Raw genomic sequence first — 19,623 nt, 5'->3', positions numbered from 1 at the left:
GAAGTCCGGAATTTCATACTTCTATAGAATGCACTGGTAAATACCAATGGAAGAGAGAAAATGTATCTACTGTGTTCAGACATTTCTCATGCAACAGCCTTATAGTTTTAACAATAATGTGTTACTTATTGTCAAATAATGGGTTAGTTACAAACCCTATTAATTACATCATGAAGTAAAATATTTTTTTTACTTCATTTTTTTTTAGACCAGCCATGCTGCTGAACTAGAAGAGTTGCCAAAATACCAGTGTGAAGAACTCTGGCAGGACCAGGAAGTGCAGGGACCAACACCACTGATACTCATGGCCTTGGGTCAAAAGGTTACCTCAGCTAACAACTCTGTATATCAACATTTGATGCTAGCTACAGCACTGCAGTTGATTGTAGCTTTCCAGATGAAGAATTCTCGTCCTTTAGGACTCTTTAGCATTGCGGTGAGCATGAAATATGTCCTTAAATGCTTTATTTTTGTTTATTATTTTGCCCTATTGATATTTATTGTTCTTAATAACTAGAGCCCTGAAGTTCTCACAAAATGTCATAAATGAATTTTTTTGTCTATTTTCAAACTTTTTTTTGTAAAAATGCCTTTTTTGAATTTTTCCTATCATAAATAGCTATTTCAACATTGTTTTATGGTTATTCGTGAATTTTAGAAGCCATATTCTGCAGAATATGAACTTAGATATTTTTAACATTGGGATTTTCAAAAGAGTTGTTCTTTTTATAATTGCAGACCTCGCAGCGCTTCTATTTTTCCTACTTTTCTTATTTTTTAGAAATGTCCTCCTATTTTCCTACTTTCGCCGCAATCGTCCTTTTTTTCCGCAATTCTCTCCTACTATTCCTATTTTATCTCTTCCCTCCCTTTTGTTTACAGCCAAAATCTCGCTACGGAAATTCAGAGAAACCGCAAAATGTCGCTGCTTTCCCTTCCTTTTTGACATGTTTTATTCGCAGCACAACTCGCTACTTAAAAAGAAGAAAGAAAAAAAAATTCAGTTCCCCCCCCCCCCATTGGAGAGGGGACGACGACAAGCGTATCTTTTCGCCGCAGCGCTGTAGTCAAAGTGCTAAAAACTCTGTGGGGAAAGCGAATCTGTTTCGTAGATCGGTTGCCATAAATAAGAAGGCAAAAAAAGGAGGGAAGAACAGTCTCTATCCATCCACACACGAGATTCCATGAGAGACCATAGGTTTCTCTCTTGGGATCCCGTAACGAGCGTTCATCCCTGAAGCCGGGTTTTCCTAGGAGTAGGCTTTTTGCACCGCATGAACCGAACTGGATCATTTCGCGTCGGCAAAATGTGTTACATAATCATGTGTTTCCTAGCGGGGCGCATCAGCTCAGGATGACTATATAATATAGTATGACCCTGATGTCAGCTATTCTATCGGCTTTATACTCCAGTTTGAAGGGAAGGGAAATAGAAAATGGAACAACACACGAAAATAAAAAGAAGATCGCTGAAACGCGCGGCACACACAACGCTTAACTCCTCCAGAAGCCGTCCGCCTATTATGCCTGACGTAAAGCGCTATCGTGAGCCGTATTGCGCTCTGTAGGAAAACAGTCGTACTGCTTTTCTTATTGGTGAATGGATGGCGTGTCGCGCTGGGTGATTCACGTTGCGCACAGCACAGAAAACCTGCTTCTAGGAAAACCCGGCTTCAGGTGACAGAGCCCGAGCCACGTCTGGTTTTACAGGGGGGGGGGGGCAGACGGAACCCACCTTTTTTAACCTTCAGAAAATAACTTTCGGGTATCTTTATGTTAGGGGTTATTCAAGTATTATGTCAGCATCGATGGGGGATTTCTGATTTGCTGACTTTTGATGATTGAGGGGGGAGGGTTTGGATGATGCTTACATCATCAACCACCCTTTATAAAAATATGAAATATTCTTAATGGCGTCTTACTCGGTGCTCGAAAAACGAATAAAACTTTTCCCTAGTTTGTGGGTACGTGAACTAACATTGTCCCTATTGAGTCCCCTACAGAGCCACTTTAGTGGTCTCTAAATACTTGGCGGATCCAAGTGATCCGGAAATGTGCCGCGGATAACTTGAGTGATGTAGAACCGCTCTGATGGCCGCACCAATGCTTTAAAACTGTGTCACATGTCACTCAAGGAATCTCTAAATGTGTCACAGATCGCTTGAATGGTCTGGAATTGTGCGACGGGTCACTTAAGCGATCTGTTAATGCACCACTTGGTTCATTTTTACAAAATTAGGTTTGAGAAGGACAGGCCACATCATAACCCCAGAGCCACATTTGGTCCGTACAGGGCAAATGTTTACCGCTAGTCAAGGATTACCAAGGGCTCAGAGGTAGAGTTGCAATGAATTTCTTGAGCAATTTTGAGTTCTTAGTTCCTTCAAATAACATTGAAATTGAAAGAAATTGATTATAATAACTGATATTTTCTTTTGAAATTTTAATTAAAAAAAAAATATTTTTTGCATTAAAAAATAAATTTTTGATCGTCTGTGGGGGGACCACGAGCTCCCAACCCAGATTCCACCCCCCCCCCCACCCCGTCTCTGATCCCACCAATATGCGTTAGGAGGAAGGACACAGAGTGCTGACAAAATTTCGCTTACGTGGGGTCAGAGTTTTGCTGAATTTTTCTGACAAGGTGGGGGTCAAAAATGGCTAAAAAATTGGTGACATACTTGAACAGCCCCTTATTACAGTGGCCCGAGTCAAATTTCCTAATCGCATAAGTGGCCCACTGCACATTCCCAGATTGCTTGAATGATCCACGGCACATTTACAGATCACACAAATAACCTGCGGTGCTGTTCTAGATCACTTAATCAAGTGACCCGCAACACGTTTTCAAATCAATGAAGTGGCCTGCGGCATGTTTTCAAATCAATGAAGTGGCCTGCGGCATGTTTTCAAGTCAGTGAAGTGGCCCCACACTCTTCAAAAGATTGAGTTAAGTTGAAATGTGCCGCGAGCTGCTTGAGTCATCAGGAAATGTGCCACAAGTCACTTGAATGATCTGAAAGTGCATAGCGGGCCAATTTAGTGGTCTGGTATTGTACGAATGTATGTCTGTTTGTTTGTCCTTCATGCTTTACTACACCATTCATCTGATCGCCATGAAACTTTGGGAAGTTGTTGAGTAAGTACACTCCCGCGAAGGTTTCTGGCATAGTTCTTTTTTTCCCCCTTTTCTTCATTTCTTTGAATTTCCTTTCTTCTGAGATTGCAGCAACGCGCGAGCTAGTAATCTATAAAAAAATGTATTTTGCCACTTGTGTGAAGTGTTAATGTATCGCAGCCCATTAGGTGATCTGTGTGCTGCGAGCAACTCAAGTGATTTCGAAGCATCCAGAGGGCCACTCAAATGATCAAATGTGCCTCCAGCCACTTAAAGTAATCTGCAACTGCACTACGTGCCACTTATGTGAACTGGGGGTTTGCCGCTGGTCGCTCAAGTGATCTGGAAATGTTTGTGAGGTCACTTAGGTGATCTTTATATTATATATGCTGTTGGCAGCTTATATCTGGAAATGTGCCGCAAGCCACTGAAGTAATCTGGAAATGTGTCCCACTTAAATGATTTGATGATCGTTCATGGGCCACTTGTGTGGTTTTGTTATTTGTCCTGGACCACATGAGATAACTCCGAGGGCCACAGGTCAGCATGTGTGTTTTAAGAAAATGTGTGTCTTTGGAAAAAAAACCAGACATTCATAAACATATGCAGGTCATTCTAATCGTTGTATCCTTCGGATATAGTGTAACTCCAGGAAATGTTACATCAAGGGTGTTCAACATTCAGTAGAGTGTTGGCCATTTCATTGATTTTGAAATGTGTCACGGGTCACTGAAGCTGACCTGTAAATTTTTCTGAGTCAATTGAGTACTCTGAAACTGTGCCGTAGTGATCTGTAAATTTTCCGCGGGTCATCTAAATGATCTAGGAATGTGCCGCAGGTTACTTGAGTGATCTTTAAAAGTTTCATGGGTCGATTGAGTGCTCTGGAACTGTGCCGCGGTGATCTGTAAATATGCTGCGACATATTTACTCATCAAGAATGTGCCGCAGGTCACTTGAATGACGTGTAAATATACACTGGTCACTTTTAGTGGTCTAGAACTCTGCCGTGAGTCACTTAAATGTAGATGAACAATATCGCAGGTTACTCTAGTGATCTAGGAATCTGCCACAGGTCACTTAAATGAAGTGGAACAGCAGCTCGGGTAACTTGATTAATCTGGAACTGTGACGCGAGATACTTGAATGACCTGAAACTGTGCTGCAGGTTCTCTTGAATGATCTGGAAATGTGTCGCTTTGTTCATTTTTTGCAAAATTAGGTTTGAAGCCTCAACAGATGACTCCGGGGCCACATTTGGCCCTTGGGCAATGGGTTATGCATGCATGTGCTACATTTCTATGGCACCTAGACAGGTTTTTTTCTTTCTCTGAAAAGCATGGGAAAAAATGGATCACGATCATTAATTGGACTTATAAAGTAACAGTAGAAATTTGATTTATTTCTTTTTAGTTTTGCTGTTTACATTGTTTTCGATACCACATTCTGTGGAAATGAAAGATTTTTAAATTCCTTAGAACTTGAGTTCTTTCAATGGCACAACGTTTTTAAATGCCAGGATAATTTGGGAATTCATTTTTTTCCCTCCTATTTTTTTCCTATTTTTTGTCAATGGTTTTCCTATTTTTCCTACTTTTTTTTTTCAAATTTTCACTTCTAGGCCTGTAATCATCAATCTCAGTATATTTAAGCACAAAAAGTGCAAGTGCCCAAAACAGAAAACTTGGTGTTATGAAACATAGAAGTGAAAGACTTTCTGCCTTTGCTATACATAACTTGCAAATATCCTAGCAATCAACAAACTGTTGATCTCATATCGTAAAAGTGCTAATTATAACAAACATAATTATAATTACAATTATTTACTTATGCTTTAGCCAGATGGTGTTAGACATGAATGCTTTTGTTTCAGACAGTTGCTGCACCACATATATAAGAAAACTTGGGAATGAATTGGTAGTTTTGTTTCTACACAGGCTTTCGATAACGTCTTGGTGATGCAGAGGGCTCTAAATTTCAGACTCACATTATTTTGATTTTTTTACACCATGAATTCAGTGAAAACAACCATGGCAAGTCATTTTAGATGAAGTAAAAATCATCTTTGAAATCGGACAGATCTTCTTACAATTTGATACAGACCTGATCGAATACAAAGCTTAACGTTTGAAAATCCTGTCAAATATGCAATTATTATGAAAATGTTTTTTTAAAAATGATTCCACATGAAGACTTAGTTCTCTGATACAATTGTTATTCTTCAGTGTCAACTAGCATTATTTTATGTCTTAGCTAATTAAATATTTAGCATTTGAATAAATCACTCTGAACTTAAACTTGAGCAATCAGAAATGTTTATTTTTAGCCTGACACTATCTATTTAACTTGGTTAATAGTGTAGTCATTACTAACTATTATTAAAACAGTAGGGGGGGGCAGAATAATTGCTTCCTGTTTCTTAGCCAGTTTCTGGATGCTTAAATATCTTAGTGTTTAGTTATTTTTCCTTTCCATTTATATATATAAAATTGATTTTCTGTCTGTCTCTGTGTGTGTGTATGTTCTTTATACAAATCTACAATTTTAGACCTACTGTCGCAAAACTTTGCATATATACCAAACAGGACCCAACTTGAATGATAGGCTACTTTTAAAGTTTGCCAGAGAATGGACAAATGCCCAAAATGGGCAAAAAACTGGTGGGCAACAATGGTTTCTCGGCCTAAACAGTCACTTTTGGAATTTTTACTTTGGTTACAGTAGTTCCCTACAATGCGTTTCAGACATGTATATTAGAGTGGAATGAAATTTTTTTTTCGAAATTGCCATTGTAATAGAATTTAAAATATGCCTTTATGTGAAGAAATGCCATTCCTAATTTTTTTCATCAAAATTCAAACTTGAGGTTCTTCATCGCCCCTAACGTTTTACTCACATATGGAATTCTGTAACATGACACCGCAGAGGAGGCTTTCCTATTCCCCTGAACACGTGATTCGTTCAGTGACCTCCATGTTATTCTCTTGTTTTCAGTACTCATTTGCAATCTTACCTCTTAACTAAGAGGGTGTATAGCAGTCAAAATGATGACCAGAAGCTTTTATCGTTGTGACATTTTAGGAAATCCCCTAAAGAGTTGGATTCTCGGGCCACCTATGGTGATGTTATGCTTTGTTATTTGCTGACTCAACACAATATGAAGGCACAACAATCAAGAAAAGATCCAGCTATTGCAGACATTCTTGAAATTATCGTGCCAAAGATAGAAAATATTTGGAAAACTGCTTCAATTCCTACGGTTTCTCACCAACAGATATGTAAAATTTTCAAACACTTTTACTGTAAATACAAATCTTCAGAAAAATATGAAAGCAAGGAAAGATTCTCAAACTTTCAAGTTGAACTTGAAATCTTTTCAGTGCGAAGCATGGAAATTGTTCGCCATTGCAGCATGCAAATGTGATTTTGAAGACTGTAAGTGGGACAAGTTGAGAAAAGTCACAAATTTAGAGCGAGATTTCTTGCAAGATCAAAGAAGTACAGGCAAGATGACCATTGATAGAGTCGATGTCCTAACAACGAAGAAATTGAAAAAGAATGAACAAAGGAAAATGAAAATGGTATCCTATTTGGAGTCTCAAGAAGAAATGGCGGAAACTAGTTCATTAAACACTGAAAACTCGATTCTGAGGAAATTGATCTGTATGAGCCAAAACAGAGTTTGCCGTTGAAGTTAGCATTTCCATCTACCAGTACCTGAAGCTAGTCCATCAATCAGTGCCGAAGCAAGCACTTCATTTGCTTTTGAAGTTCTACCATCATCCTCACAGATGAGAACTAAATTACCAAATGTTGCTCTTGCTTGTGATAGAACTGGTGTGTCTGATCGATCAGCTGCAATTATTGTGAATGCTGTGCTGGAAGATGTTGGGTTATTGACGAAAGAGAAGCTAAGTATGACAATAGATGGGATGAAAATAAGGTGTGAAAGAGCATCACAGAGATTTCTTTTGCAAGATAGAATTCCTAGAACAAAATGTGCTAGGAATATATTTTGATGGTCGAAAAGACAAAACCTTAGCTAATGTCAAAGAAGGTGATTCTTTCCATAGAAGAACCATATCTGAAGAACACATAACTATATTGCAGGAACCCGGGTTAATTTATCTCGGTAACACAACTCCAAGAAGCAGTAGAGCAAGGGATCAGAGGAAGTAATAGAGGCATTCTCCTGACACCTGTATTGTCAAACTAGGTTTTTTTTTGTTTTTATAATTTGGAACATGGCTATAGTTTCGTCCCCCACCCCCGCCCCCCAAAAAAGGGTTTATTATATATATATATATATATATAATGTTTAAAAATATTTTTATAATGTGTACTTAGAAAAGTCTTTTTGCTCGACCTTTAGGGTCCGTGAGGAACCTCAAGATATTAAAATATTTTCTTAGATTTTTTGGTATAATGTCTTAAAACCTTGAAAAGCATCTTTTGAATATTAAGGCAACATCAGTTTCCAAAAAAAGTGAAAAAACACCCTTTTTCGTTCCACCCTAATGTATATGCCTTTATAATGATTTGCCATTTCTTTAAGCCTGTCAGTATATGTATATAATAGTTTATATGCCTTTATAATGGTTTTTGTCACTTTTTCAATCTTCCCAGCAATTAAAGAAAACCTGGGCAGTGCCGGTGTTATAGCTAGTTAATTTTGAATGCCTTTTTTAGTTCTTATTTTAAGCTTTTTTAATATCTTTTGCCTGTCTATTTTGACTATTTTTAGTGCCTAAACTTCCGGACTCTATTAATAGAGTGCGAATTGCCAATAAGACACTCACCATTTCGAAACTGACAGATAATTTTTATAAGGTGCTAGTAATGCATGAACTTTGAAAGAATTTCATTGTGGAAGAATTTTGCACCATTTTATTTTTCTTATTCCATCAGTTTTTTTATTATGCACATTTTTTTTTTTTTTGCAGACACGGAAAACACTCTTCTGTGAACTGCACCTCCATAGTATGAAGGCCACTGCTGAAAAGGAAGATTCCGACTTACAGACAGCTAGAATTCAGTTCCTTTTACGTTCAGTGTCATCTATTGCCCAGAGTGTACCGGAAACAGTCCCAGAAACTCTAGAGGGTGGTAGTCTCGGCAGCGAAAACCAAGAAAAAGACTCTTTGTCGAGTATGAGTGGTCAGCGTCTCGCAGGAATGTGGTTCACTAAAGTAATTGACCTTGCTCGTGACTGGGACCTGAATCTTGATGAATTAAGGCGGCAATACATTTGCGAACTTTATTCTGGAGGTCATGATTTGCTTGCAGAACAGGTATAATTATCATTTGGTTGCAAAATATTTTTAAATGTGTCTATGAGAGTGCCTTTGGACTTCATAATCATTTCGTACCTTTTTTTGAAGCTTTAAATACCCTAAGTGCTTGTGATGTAAAATGAAAAACTGTTCATTGTTTCTTATGTAGGTCATGTCTACTGTCACAGAGAAATCACAGCTTGCTTCTCAGCTGTTGGTTCTAGTGGGTCAAAGAGTCTATGCTGTCATTTACGATGGACCAAATCCAGCATCTAAAGTTGGTTTTCTATCTCCGGAACTGTCTGCATGGCTTAAGACACTGGTAAGAATTTCTTAACTTTCATTATTCTAGCATTATTGCAGAATGAGATGCAGGGGTGGGGTGACTGAAGATAGTTTGGTACAAATTACAACATCTAATATGAAGGTAGATCAAATAAAAATTTGTCAAGTTGTCTTTGAGTTGATATGTGCTAATGAGGAATAACTGCATTGGGGCCAAAGGCACAGATCCCATTGTCTAACAAGATGGTGTATGTTCTTAGAGAACAGGTTTGCATCAGACACTAAAGTGAAAGATTGGTTGTTTGCATGGCTAGTTCCTTATAAGTTCAAGCGCTGGGCAAATATGACTTTTAGGGGTGCTTTGTATATAGCATTCTTTGAAGTACACAGAAGAGTACGCTGGGCATGCAGAGCTCGTGCATCCCCCTTCCCAAAGCAATCAAAAATTTTTGTCAGGATTTTTGAAAAAAATTCAGGGTTCCTTTTTCAGATTCAGAATCTTGTAAGGACAGACCCCTGAAGGAATTCAATTAATTCCTTTTCAATTTTCTTCTGTGACAAAATACAACAGAAAACAAGCAACATTGTTGATGGAAATGAAGGAGATAATGAAGGTAACTATACTTTGCAAGTGCAAATAAGTAGTGCACAATGATGTTTTTAATTCCTGTTCTTCAGAAGGCATTGCATAGTTGGAGGAGCAAGGACACAATGACTCACTTCCAAAATGTTACCAAAAAACTTTATAGTGTAGCTACAAAGCAAAGGCTGACAGATTTATTTGTATGTCTGTCGAATGTATATTCAACTAAAATTCGTATAGATGGTTCTAGACCTTTAAATCTATGCATATTTGTTTAGCCAGAAATTTCGATTTACCAATGCAGTCTTGTCCCAATCACGATGAATAATCGAGTTTTTTACTGTATAAACCAGGGGATTTCAATCTATGGATCGCAGAGGCTTCCAAAATGAATTACACGAATTCACTTATAGTTCTATTGTAAATACATCCTGTTATCATAAATACTCCCTGTTGTATCTGCACTAATGCTTTTTTCACCAATTTCTTAAACCAAACAGAAACATGAAGTTAGGAATTTTAAATCATGATTATAAAAAAGGAACTGAGAATCCTTGTTATATACAATGCATTAATTCTCAATTCTAACATTTTTGAAATGTGGCCTTAAGTCGGGTTAACCCTAATTTGTTTTAACATTTTTGAGAACACATAGGTGTAGTGCACAGTTTGAGAACCACTGATGAAATGCATAATTTTCATATTATTTTCTTTCGTGAGAATAATTTCTCTGTTGTGCTTCAAAGGATTTTGTAGGAGTTTTGAGAGAGATGGTTATTTGCTTGGTTGAGACGCATTTTTAAAAAAAATTATACATTAACTTCCTCTTTTCATTAATTTTTACAGGCAGAAAAGAAGTTAAGATGTAACAATGTACCAGTGCAATCCACTTTGAATTTATCTAGTTATATTCTCGCATTCCTCTCTGAAAGCAGCAAAGAGCAGCTGCTGGCGCAATCACTTCAAGACACCTTGAAGCATCTTGTGAGTGCATCTTGAAGCGTGTAAATAAATGTAATATTACTGACACAAAACTTTCATGGCAAAAAAAAAAATAATAATTATGCATGAGAGAAATTTCTTAAAGAAATTGTTTATACTGTTGCCTGTTTGAAGGAAAATAAGTTCTTTCTTCTGAAGTTTCATTTGTAGATAAAACTTTCTTGACATAAAAATTTGCTTTGAAGATAAAATTTTTTTTTTTTTTTGCTGATCCATTTGCAGCAAAATATTCCGATATTACTTGCATGGGACTCGGTAATGATTCAAATAATGTTCATTGTCTATTTTCTATTTGTGTATTCTGGATGTGTAGACAGGAGAAAAATTTTTTTTTATCGCTATTTATTTAGTTTTCTTTGTTTAGTTATTAGTTTCCCCAAAACTTGCCCAAGTTTAGTTAAACTTGGGCAAGTTTTCAGTATTTCAATTACTATCTTGATTAGAATTTCACACACATCAATTCCTTGTAGGTTGAGGAATTGTTGAGTGGTGTACATGATTTTGTATACATAATTTCTTGGTGTTAGATTTATTATTTGAAAAATTTAAATTTCGATTTTCTCGATCATCACATGCTTTTGCATAATCAAAAGGTAAAATCAGTCTGATCTGATTTATTATTAAATCATTTAAATGTGTGTATAGATATTTTTCTAAAAAAACTCTGACTGGTATATTTCCTCCAAATAGAATGTTAGTGTTATAATCATTTCCAATAAACGGCAATGATTTCATTTGGTTGTGAAATTGCAAATATATCTATATATGACAGTCGAAGTATTATAATATTAGCACACACCCACACAGTTAATTGAAATAAATGTTTTGAAATTAGTGTTAAATGGTAATACAAAGCGAATACCATCAAGAGATTTTTTTTCTATTCATACTCGCAATGGATTAATATATCAATATGAATGCCAGAAACAACTGGTTTTCATAACTGAAAAATGCAATTTTTTGTTTTTGTTATGTGAATGACTTTGTAGATTATTTGTGTTCAGCTATGAAACTCGGTGATATATTACCAAAAACAGTCTATAACCCATGTATGAACAACTAATTTATTTGGAGAAATTTCTTTACTATTACAAGGCAGCTCATGAAAAAATTTATATTATTATAATTATATTAAATTTATATTATTTAAATATCTGCATTTACTTGCATATAGGATAAGGTATGACTTTAAAGATCAAAATAAAGAAAACTAGATTTATTTATAAAATTCACTAGTCATCCCTCTGTATTCAAAGGGTTTGTGTTCCGGGGTGACTGCAAATACAGGAAATCCATGAATAACCCAAACCCTAAAATTTTGTGCAAGTTATGCAATACATAACTTTCATACTTTTTTATCCCATCCACAGAAAAACCACTTTCTTCATGAGAGACATGTGGACCCAGTTCTTTATAGTAGCAGCTATAGCTACAGCAATTGCTGATCAAATTTCTACATTCTTATTTCTTGATATATTTGACTATAGACTCATTGATGCTGTGATAATGGGAAAAAGCAGCAATGAAGGTAACCTTTGTCAATATTTCAAATTTTCCTTGCAAGTTTTTCACTTTTAGGAACATTCAAATAACAGTCTTGTAGAAATATTTTCAAAAACATCAGGAAAAAATCTTTACGGGGGGATTTTTTAGACGTTTATTCAAAATATACAAGTTATATTTTGTTCTGCTATGAGAATTATTACCTCAGCAATGAGGTAAATAAGGGTTCCAAAAAGACTAAGAGTATGAAAACAGTAAATACTGAGGGCCAACTGTATTTTATTTATACAAATATTCACAGATAATAAATAGCATAAAATGTATATATATATTAGGTAAACAACCATGTTTTCTTAACCCTTACAGCAGCACTTATTGTTATCTCCCCGAACTTGATGCCTTGTATTTCGGCAATTACGAGATATCTAACCCTCCACATAAAACCTTCTTATTTCTACAATGACGAGCCCAGTCATCTTTTCAAGGCAGGCTTTATTTGCAAACATGTTCTCCATACCCCCTCAACCTGTCAAATTAACTGCCGGTGGGAGAAGTCAACTTTTGTTCAAAGTTTAAAAACAAAAAGAATGAGAGAAAGAGTGTCTTTTACCTTCCCTTGAGGGTAGTATAGGAATTATGTGTACTGTATAAATAACAGATAAAGCTTAAATATTTCTCTTCCTAGGTTCTCATTGTTCTTAAAGTTTGGGGGAGGGAGCACTATCACCTACCCAAAATCAGAAAAAATATTCTTGAAAAAAGGGTGTCGGATTTTACAGAGGGCCTAGTGATTTCCATTGGCTTCTGAGTTTCTTTTGAATATAGTAATAAATCGGTTATTATTAAGAACCAGAGTTCTGATGTGATTACATTAATTGCTGTTCACTGTACTAAAAATTCAATAAATCTTTTGCTTACGCATTATAGGACAACCTAGGTTTTGAAGCAGTGAAAGTTAAATGGAAACCTGCCTTATATGTGTGTAAATGTGGTAATTTGTTTATTATTGATTCTGGACTAAAGAGAAACTAATAAGTTCTCAAAAGCAACTGTTATGGAATCAGTCATTTCAGTAGATCATTTGGATCATCTCAAAGCCATTACACATGGTCTTCAACCTCGCACACAGTGTGTGCTAGATTGAAAATTTAAATTAAGCCTGTGAGCCATATCAAGCGTACTAATCATATGTTACATAGATATGCTAATTAACATTGAGCTATAGTAATCAGCCGATTTCTAAAATTCCTGACACAGGCTAGGGGTGAGGGATCTCTATCCATACTTCAGAGTATTTTGTGATAATATCAACCATGATTTGTTGTTTTCAGCTTTGATAGAGAACTGTAAAAGATTCAGATTTATTGTTGAATTTTATGGCATTGGGAATCATTCTCTATGCTACTAAATTTATCTATGGCTTGATTTATAATTAGAATTTGGTCTAGTCATAATCAGGGCAGGTTATATCCAGGATTCCACTATCACTGAATTCAAAGATTCTAAGCGTAGCTCATGTTAGCATTTTGAAATCATGTGCATGAATAATGGTGCTATGATAAAAAATATTTATACTTCTTACTGAAGGGGAATTGTAAAAATAAGTTTTTTGAAGTAGATATGGACATATGCAAATGCGATTGTAATTGTTCGCAAAAGTAGATACCAAGCCAAGATGCATTTGCAGAAATGATCATTTGTGTGTTGTGTTCTTTGATTTTGTGGTAATCACTATTTGAAAAATGTTAAATAGTCTCTATAATGCAATTATGTAAAACATTGGATGGTTAACTCTAGCGCCACAGATTTTCTAAAAAAAAATTACAGCAAATGGTACATCCCCCCCACGCAAGAAGCATGAATGTGAAAATTTTCACTTTTTTGCTATTCAAGATTTTCCTGAAACATGAATCTGTATGCCTATTTAAATATATATTACAAAACATTTAGGAAAATAACCTCCTAGAGTATATACAGTCCAATCCCGTTATAATGAATGTCAAGAGACCAGAGGAATCACTTTGTTAAAACGAAATTTTGTTATAAAGGAATTGCAGGTTATCTAGCATTGTGTTCCTATGTAAATTTATTTGGGGGGTTCGAAAAGTGTTCTTTAAAACGAGATTTTCGCTATAACTGTATTCGTTAAAACGGGATTCGACTGTATATGGTAATGAAAATGTTACTTATATTTCAGTGGATATGAAATTAGAATCAGCTGTGCTTTGGTAATTCTGAAGAAATAAATTATGCTTTTGTGTTCAATGATGTTTTACATATAGTGGTGAAACCCATGACTTTGTTAAAGTTTGATCTCCTTTTTTTCTGATCCCAATCAACAAAATAATTGTATTTTTTTTTCGGTGACTTATTCATATGTTTATGTTTTACGTTTGGTAGTGTGTGTGTGTGTGTGTGAAATAACTTTGGAAACAAAACTAATCTGTTGCTTTGTAAAAATAAAAATTAAAAACTCTCTAGCCGTTGGTTATTAAAATATATATATATATTTATTAGATTTTTATCATTTTCAAACATTGCTTCATTCATTTTCATTAAATAAAATAAAATCTAGGAAGTGGTATAATGTGTTCCGACCACTTCTTTGAAATTGACCGGATGGTTGAAATGGAATTCTTGGGAAAGATGAAGTAGAGTTATAATCAATTTCATTGCTATACATGTGTTACATACCACATAACACTAATGAAACATGGAACATGTGTGATAAACCTAAGTGAATTGGGCCATTTTAGAATTCAAAGCCTGGTATGACAATCAAATAGATCACCTTTGCAAACGTTCTGTGATCACTTATTCCATTACTTGAAATCATGACCTGCTTGTCCCACTAAAGCCCTGCTTGAAGTGAAAAGCCTGCACCAGTTCTGTTAGTTATACTTCTTTACAGGACCTTGGGAAGGGGGTTGTAAATCTGATGTATAGGCCCTCCTAGCCCTTTATCATTAGTTGGTATGAAATGGTCAGTTTTATTATGATTGACTGAGATAGACATTGAACAATTCTCAAGGATGATTTCAAAATTTGACCATTATGGAAATGCACCGATCTTGATTCAAAACTCCAATACATACACTTTTCTTCTCATAAAAAAGGGGGAGGGGGAACACAGAAATTTCCAAAAAATAATTCGAATTATTCATTCGGTCATCTTGTTGTCTTTGGTGAGATTGTGAGCCATCCAGTTCATGCTGGTCTTCCAGCTGTTCTTGAGCGCCTCGTCGAATTTCGTCCTGAAGTGGCGGATGGCATCCTGTTCACTCATGTCGAGCACCAAGGTCTCTCGGAGGTAGTCTAGGTCCTTCTCGGAGTTCAGCTCGGGAATCCCCGTCGACAACATCATTGCGAACAATGATATCAGGACGGGGCCTTTCCTTCGCAGTATCGTGAACGCTTCCTCGCAATATGTCTGAAACCTTGGGGGGGGGGGGGATGGTAGAAGACAAAAAGTAAAATTTTGTAAATATCTGTAAAGTAATGAGGAGGTTAATATCGTCTACTCATTTTAAAACACATGCATTTTTGACGAACATTCCTCATCCCAACAATCAAATACTATGTATAGCTTAATGGTAATAAACCCATACTGCTGTATGGTTTTTGAGCAAAGCAGGCGTCACCCACATGAATATGTATTGTTTAAATATGGGGAACTTGGGTAATAATGGTCCACTTGCTGATGCAGAAGTTGAATGCAATATACCAATCGCAATTGGGACAGAGTGGGGGGGGGGGCCTTGTGTCCCGGGCTCTCAATCAGGAAGGGCTGCGAGTTTACTATTTTTCTGTTCAAAATTACGGGAAGGAGGGCAAGGAGTCCTATAAAATGCAGGGTGTACGATTGGTTCAAACCCCAACTTCGCCGCAGTGGTGGTCGGCTGAAGTTGGTTGAAGGCGTAAATGCGAACTGATCTCCATGTTAAAAAGTCTCGCCGCAGAGAGCAACAGGCCTATAACGTAACAATTATTCATTCATTACACTTCACTCACTATGAGTTGAGATAAAAACTCAGTTTAAAAAAATTGATTGCAGATGGCAGTACAACACATGACAAGCATTACACAGAAACAAACTTCACAGAAGGTTCATTATACATACACGCACATTCCAACATGTACCAATTCGTTAGAAGTTCCGTAGAGGAACATGGACGTGATGTATGTCTGGTGTCGTAGTAGTAGGGTGTACGATTAACAGCTCATCAGTGCCGTCTTAACGCATGGGCTCACCCGGGCACGGCCCGGGGGCCTCAAGAGGAGAGGGGCCTCACAAAAATAAGAAATGGTTGAAATTTTCGAGAATTTTCCAGGTAGGGCCTCAGAAACATCACTTGGCCCGGGGGCCCATGAGGCTCTTAAGACGGCCCTGCAGCTCATTTCTGAATTTTCCTATTGCTTGCGCTTACATAAGGTTTTCATTGTGCTGTTGACATTGGTTGATAAAGCACTATTAGTGAAGTTGTTTAAACTCAGCCACGAATCGCCAGCTGAAGCTTTACGAACCTTTCGGACACAGAAGAGATTGAAAAAAGGTTCAAGTCCAAAATTACCAATTTGCTTTCATGCATCGCCCTCTATCGACAAATATGAAAACTAATTTTTATTTCCTTACCAAATAAATCCCCCTTTGTGCGAATAACTTTTCGCCAACCTCATTCAAATACAGTTGAATACCGTTATAGCGAAAATCTCGTTGTAACGAACACTTTTCGAATCCTCGAGATAAGTTTACATAGGAACAATGCAAATACCTGAAACTCATTTATAACGAAATTTCGTCATAACGAAATGATTTCTCCGGTCTCTTGAAGTTTGTTATAACGGGATTCGACTGCACACCGATTCCTTCATTTTTTATGAATTTTTAAATCATTTGCCAATTTATGGAACACCCTTTATTATTTAAATTTGGGACGATTCCAAAATTATAGTGACCGTGGGTCAATCAGAACTATCCTTTCACTTGTTTTTGACGTCACATATTTATTTTCCCTCGCTTGATTAACAACAACTACTAAGTATTTTGTTTACCAAACTGGAGAGCAGACGACAATACCCTAGCTCCTCTGCTGGTCTTCATGTTTGGTCCTTGGTCCTCTGCCCCGACTTAATCAAGACAGCCGGGAAATCCTCTGCCACTCATTACTCGATAATGATTGATATCGTATGCAATTACGTGTGAATGAGTTTTTACTGTTCGATCAGTTCATTCTTCCTCTCACCTTGGAGAGCATTTCTTGCAAAGAACAGCGCACGTGAACGCTTCTCCTCCATATTTGTGATCGAAGAACTAGTGTTTCATGTTTGTGGTTCTCGTGATAATTCAGACGAGAAATGTAAAAAAAGGACAATTACTTTCTACGGAGGCATCCGAAGGGAGAAGAATTCCATTGGCTATAAGGTACGCTTTTCATTTAATCGCTGCTAAATGACTAATGATCATTAACGGATCCCGAGAATGAAAATATACTGTGTAGAGCAGGGAGTTCTCTTGACCTTTTTCAGCCGCGACCCAAAATCAACAAAAAGATCAGCTTTACGACCCGCGGGACTGTTTTTCGAGATTAGCGGAACCAGAGACGCAATAAGTGAATTTATAACTATAGTTCGTTTCAAGTTAACTTTTCAGTAAAGGGGAAGCTACGAGGAAACCGCATCACACGTTGCTATGACAACGAAAGCCTTTCAACCAATGTATAGATGCGCAGTCACAGTAAGGTATAGCTGATTAACGCCAATCTCACTGAGAAAAATCCTTTTTTACGTATAATGGTAACCAATATTTTTTCTAATTTAAAAATTTTAAACGAATAAAGATCGGTTCAGAACGATGTTTTCTCACTTTTTTTTTTCAATCATTCCAAAAATTGAAATATTCTGCATAAATGATCATCGTAAGCCTCCGATACATGGGAACTATATTTTGCGGCGAAGGAATACATTCTCTGCCTTTATCTGCACTGCAAAGTTAACCTGAAACAGACTATAGACTGAATGGATTTGTAGCCTTTTCTGGGAAGCTCCAGTGAAACAAGTTGGGGTCATCCAGCACCTCCTAAAGATAGAAGGCCTCCGCAGTCTGCTTGTGACTTCAATAAGTAGTCCATTTTCCCTCAGAAATATTCAGGGAAAAAAAAATTCCCTGCTCTTGCCAGTATCATCGTTGTGAGGAAAAGAAATGATCGGGCTCAGAATTGGCGATTTCTATGCCCCACATCCAATCACTATGCGGTATTTGTGAATTTGTAAGCCAATCGGGAAGATTCTACGCCAAAATAAAAAGAAACGAAATAGGATGATGTGTTTCAAAATGTGGCAAACTTGCTAGGTAGTCTGAATGACGTTTATGGCAAACATTGCAGAGCACTTGACCACCACCACCACAGGGGATAACACATTGCAGGCGAGTCACAAATCCAGCAACGGCAGAGTGCAGCAGGTCCAAATGTATACATGACAACTCTCGACGGATCGCATCTTTCAGTTCCGACAAATTGGATAGACCGGATCGATACACACGGACTTTCAAATATCCCCATAACCAGAAGTCTGCTGGCCTGGCGTCAAATCTGAAGATCGAGGAGGGCCTCTCCCGAACGTCTGTATCAGCAATGTCTTGACCGGAGTAACAGTGTGACTATTTGCCCCATCTTGCATAAACGTGACGGTAGAAAGCGCATCTTTCAAGCAAACATGGCATGATCTTCTCGCGCAGAAGCGTTAAATAACGCTGCGCGTTCACCGTAGCCGTTTTCCACCCATTTACTGGGCACTGCGTTTCAAGGAAGGGTCCTATGATGAACGAACCTGTGAACACACACCACACTGTCACTTCTGGGGAATGCAATGGTTTCTGCGTGTACTCACGTTGATTAGACGTCGCCCAGATGCGACGGTTATGGGTGTTAACGTCGCCATGAAGCGAAAAATGAGCTTCATCTGTCCGCAAGATGTTAAAGACCCAGGTTGGGATTCTGCTTGATTTTGGAGAAAGTCCACCTCGCGAATGCTTCCTTCTGTACAGTATCCGGTGGTAAAAGTTCATGGCACGACTGCAATCTGTATGTGCACAAATCATGCGTATCGAGGACGGCGGTAAGCCCAAACGTCTGGCAGCTTCACGAGCACTGCTGGTCCCTGCAGCTGATTTGGGACGGTAACGCTTCCATTTCGGCTGCAACACGCGGCGAACGTTGCCTTCCTTAATCATGGTCGTCCGGCTCCCTTGCACGATCCCCCAGCGTTCCAGTTTCCTCAAACCGCTAAACAAGCTTTATGAGGCCTGTCGCTGTTAAAGGCACTTTTCCAGTCCTCACATTCTTCTGAACTCGAATTTACGCAAGGCAATGGTCGCTGATTCCTGGTAACACAACTTCACCAACAAAGCTTTATCCTTCGCACTCAGCATTCTTGTTCACATAACACGGTTTACAACAGTGGGTTAACTGATTGTGGATTAGGAGCGCAGTCACTCGTACCAGCGCCATTCATCGGCTGTTTTTTCGAGTTAATTTTTGTTTTCCTGTCTTGAAAAAATTCCCGTGACCTAACGATGCTAACCCTGCAAATCGTTTTTTATTTCCGATATTTTTCCGGTTTTTATTCATTCTTAAAGTTGGACTTTTTGCTCACCATGTATATATACTTTCCGTTGTTTGCCCATTTCTATTGTATTTTTTAAAGCCGGCCCTAAACTCCCAAATGCCTGGCCTGCGGGCCATGTAAATGATATAGGAATGTGGCGAGGGTCACATAAGATCTCTGAATTATATATGTACCGCGGGTGACTTAAGGCAGGGCCAGAATTAAAGGGGGGAGGGAGGCAACTTCCCCAGGTG

At 37.6% G+C, this 19,623-nt stretch overlaps 2 protein-coding genes across 4 annotated transcripts in view; one reads left to right on the top strand and one right to left on the bottom strand.

Moving 5' to 3' along the window:
* Positions 1-14,244, top strand: part of Rab3-GAP (Rab3 GTPase activating protein) — a 59,941-nt gene extending 45,697 nt beyond the window's left edge. Inside the window, exons 29-32 of the mRNA XM_089245707.1 lie at positions 209-436; positions 8,062-8,409; positions 8,561-8,713; positions 10,106-14,244. Of these exons, the coding sequence (XP_089101833.1) occupies positions 209-436; positions 8,062-8,409; positions 8,561-8,713; positions 10,106-10,258 (882 nt within the window). The 3' untranslated portion in view covers positions 10,259-14,244. The remainder of the gene's footprint in view (positions 1-208; positions 437-8,061; positions 8,410-8,560; positions 8,714-10,105) is intronic.
* Positions 14,245-14,271: 27 nt separating this feature from the next.
* The window catches only part of Pi3K92E (phosphatidylinositol 3-kinase 92E), a 101,487-nt gene continuing 96,135 nt past the window's right edge, over positions 14,272-19,623 (bottom strand). For all 3 annotated transcript variants that reach the window (XM_089245709.1, XM_089245710.1, XM_089245708.1), the window contains exon 20: positions 14,272-15,201. In XM_089245709.1, the coding sequence (XP_089101835.1) occupies positions 14,925-15,201 (277 nt within the window). In that variant the 3' untranslated portion in view covers positions 14,272-14,924. The remainder of the gene's footprint in view (positions 15,202-19,623) is intronic.

The sequence above is a fragment of the Pholcus phalangioides genome, unplaced genomic scaffold (genome assembly GCF_987345545.1).
Source record: "Pholcus phalangioides strain wild (caught in Gottingen) unplaced genomic scaffold, Ppha-v1.0 ptg000016l_1, whole genome shotgun sequence".
NCBI classification, from domain to species: domain Eukaryota; kingdom Metazoa; phylum Arthropoda; class Arachnida; order Araneae; family Pholcidae; genus Pholcus; species Pholcus phalangioides.
Note: the sequence above shows the minus strand (reverse complement) of the source record. Positions and strands in the feature narration are given on the sequence as shown.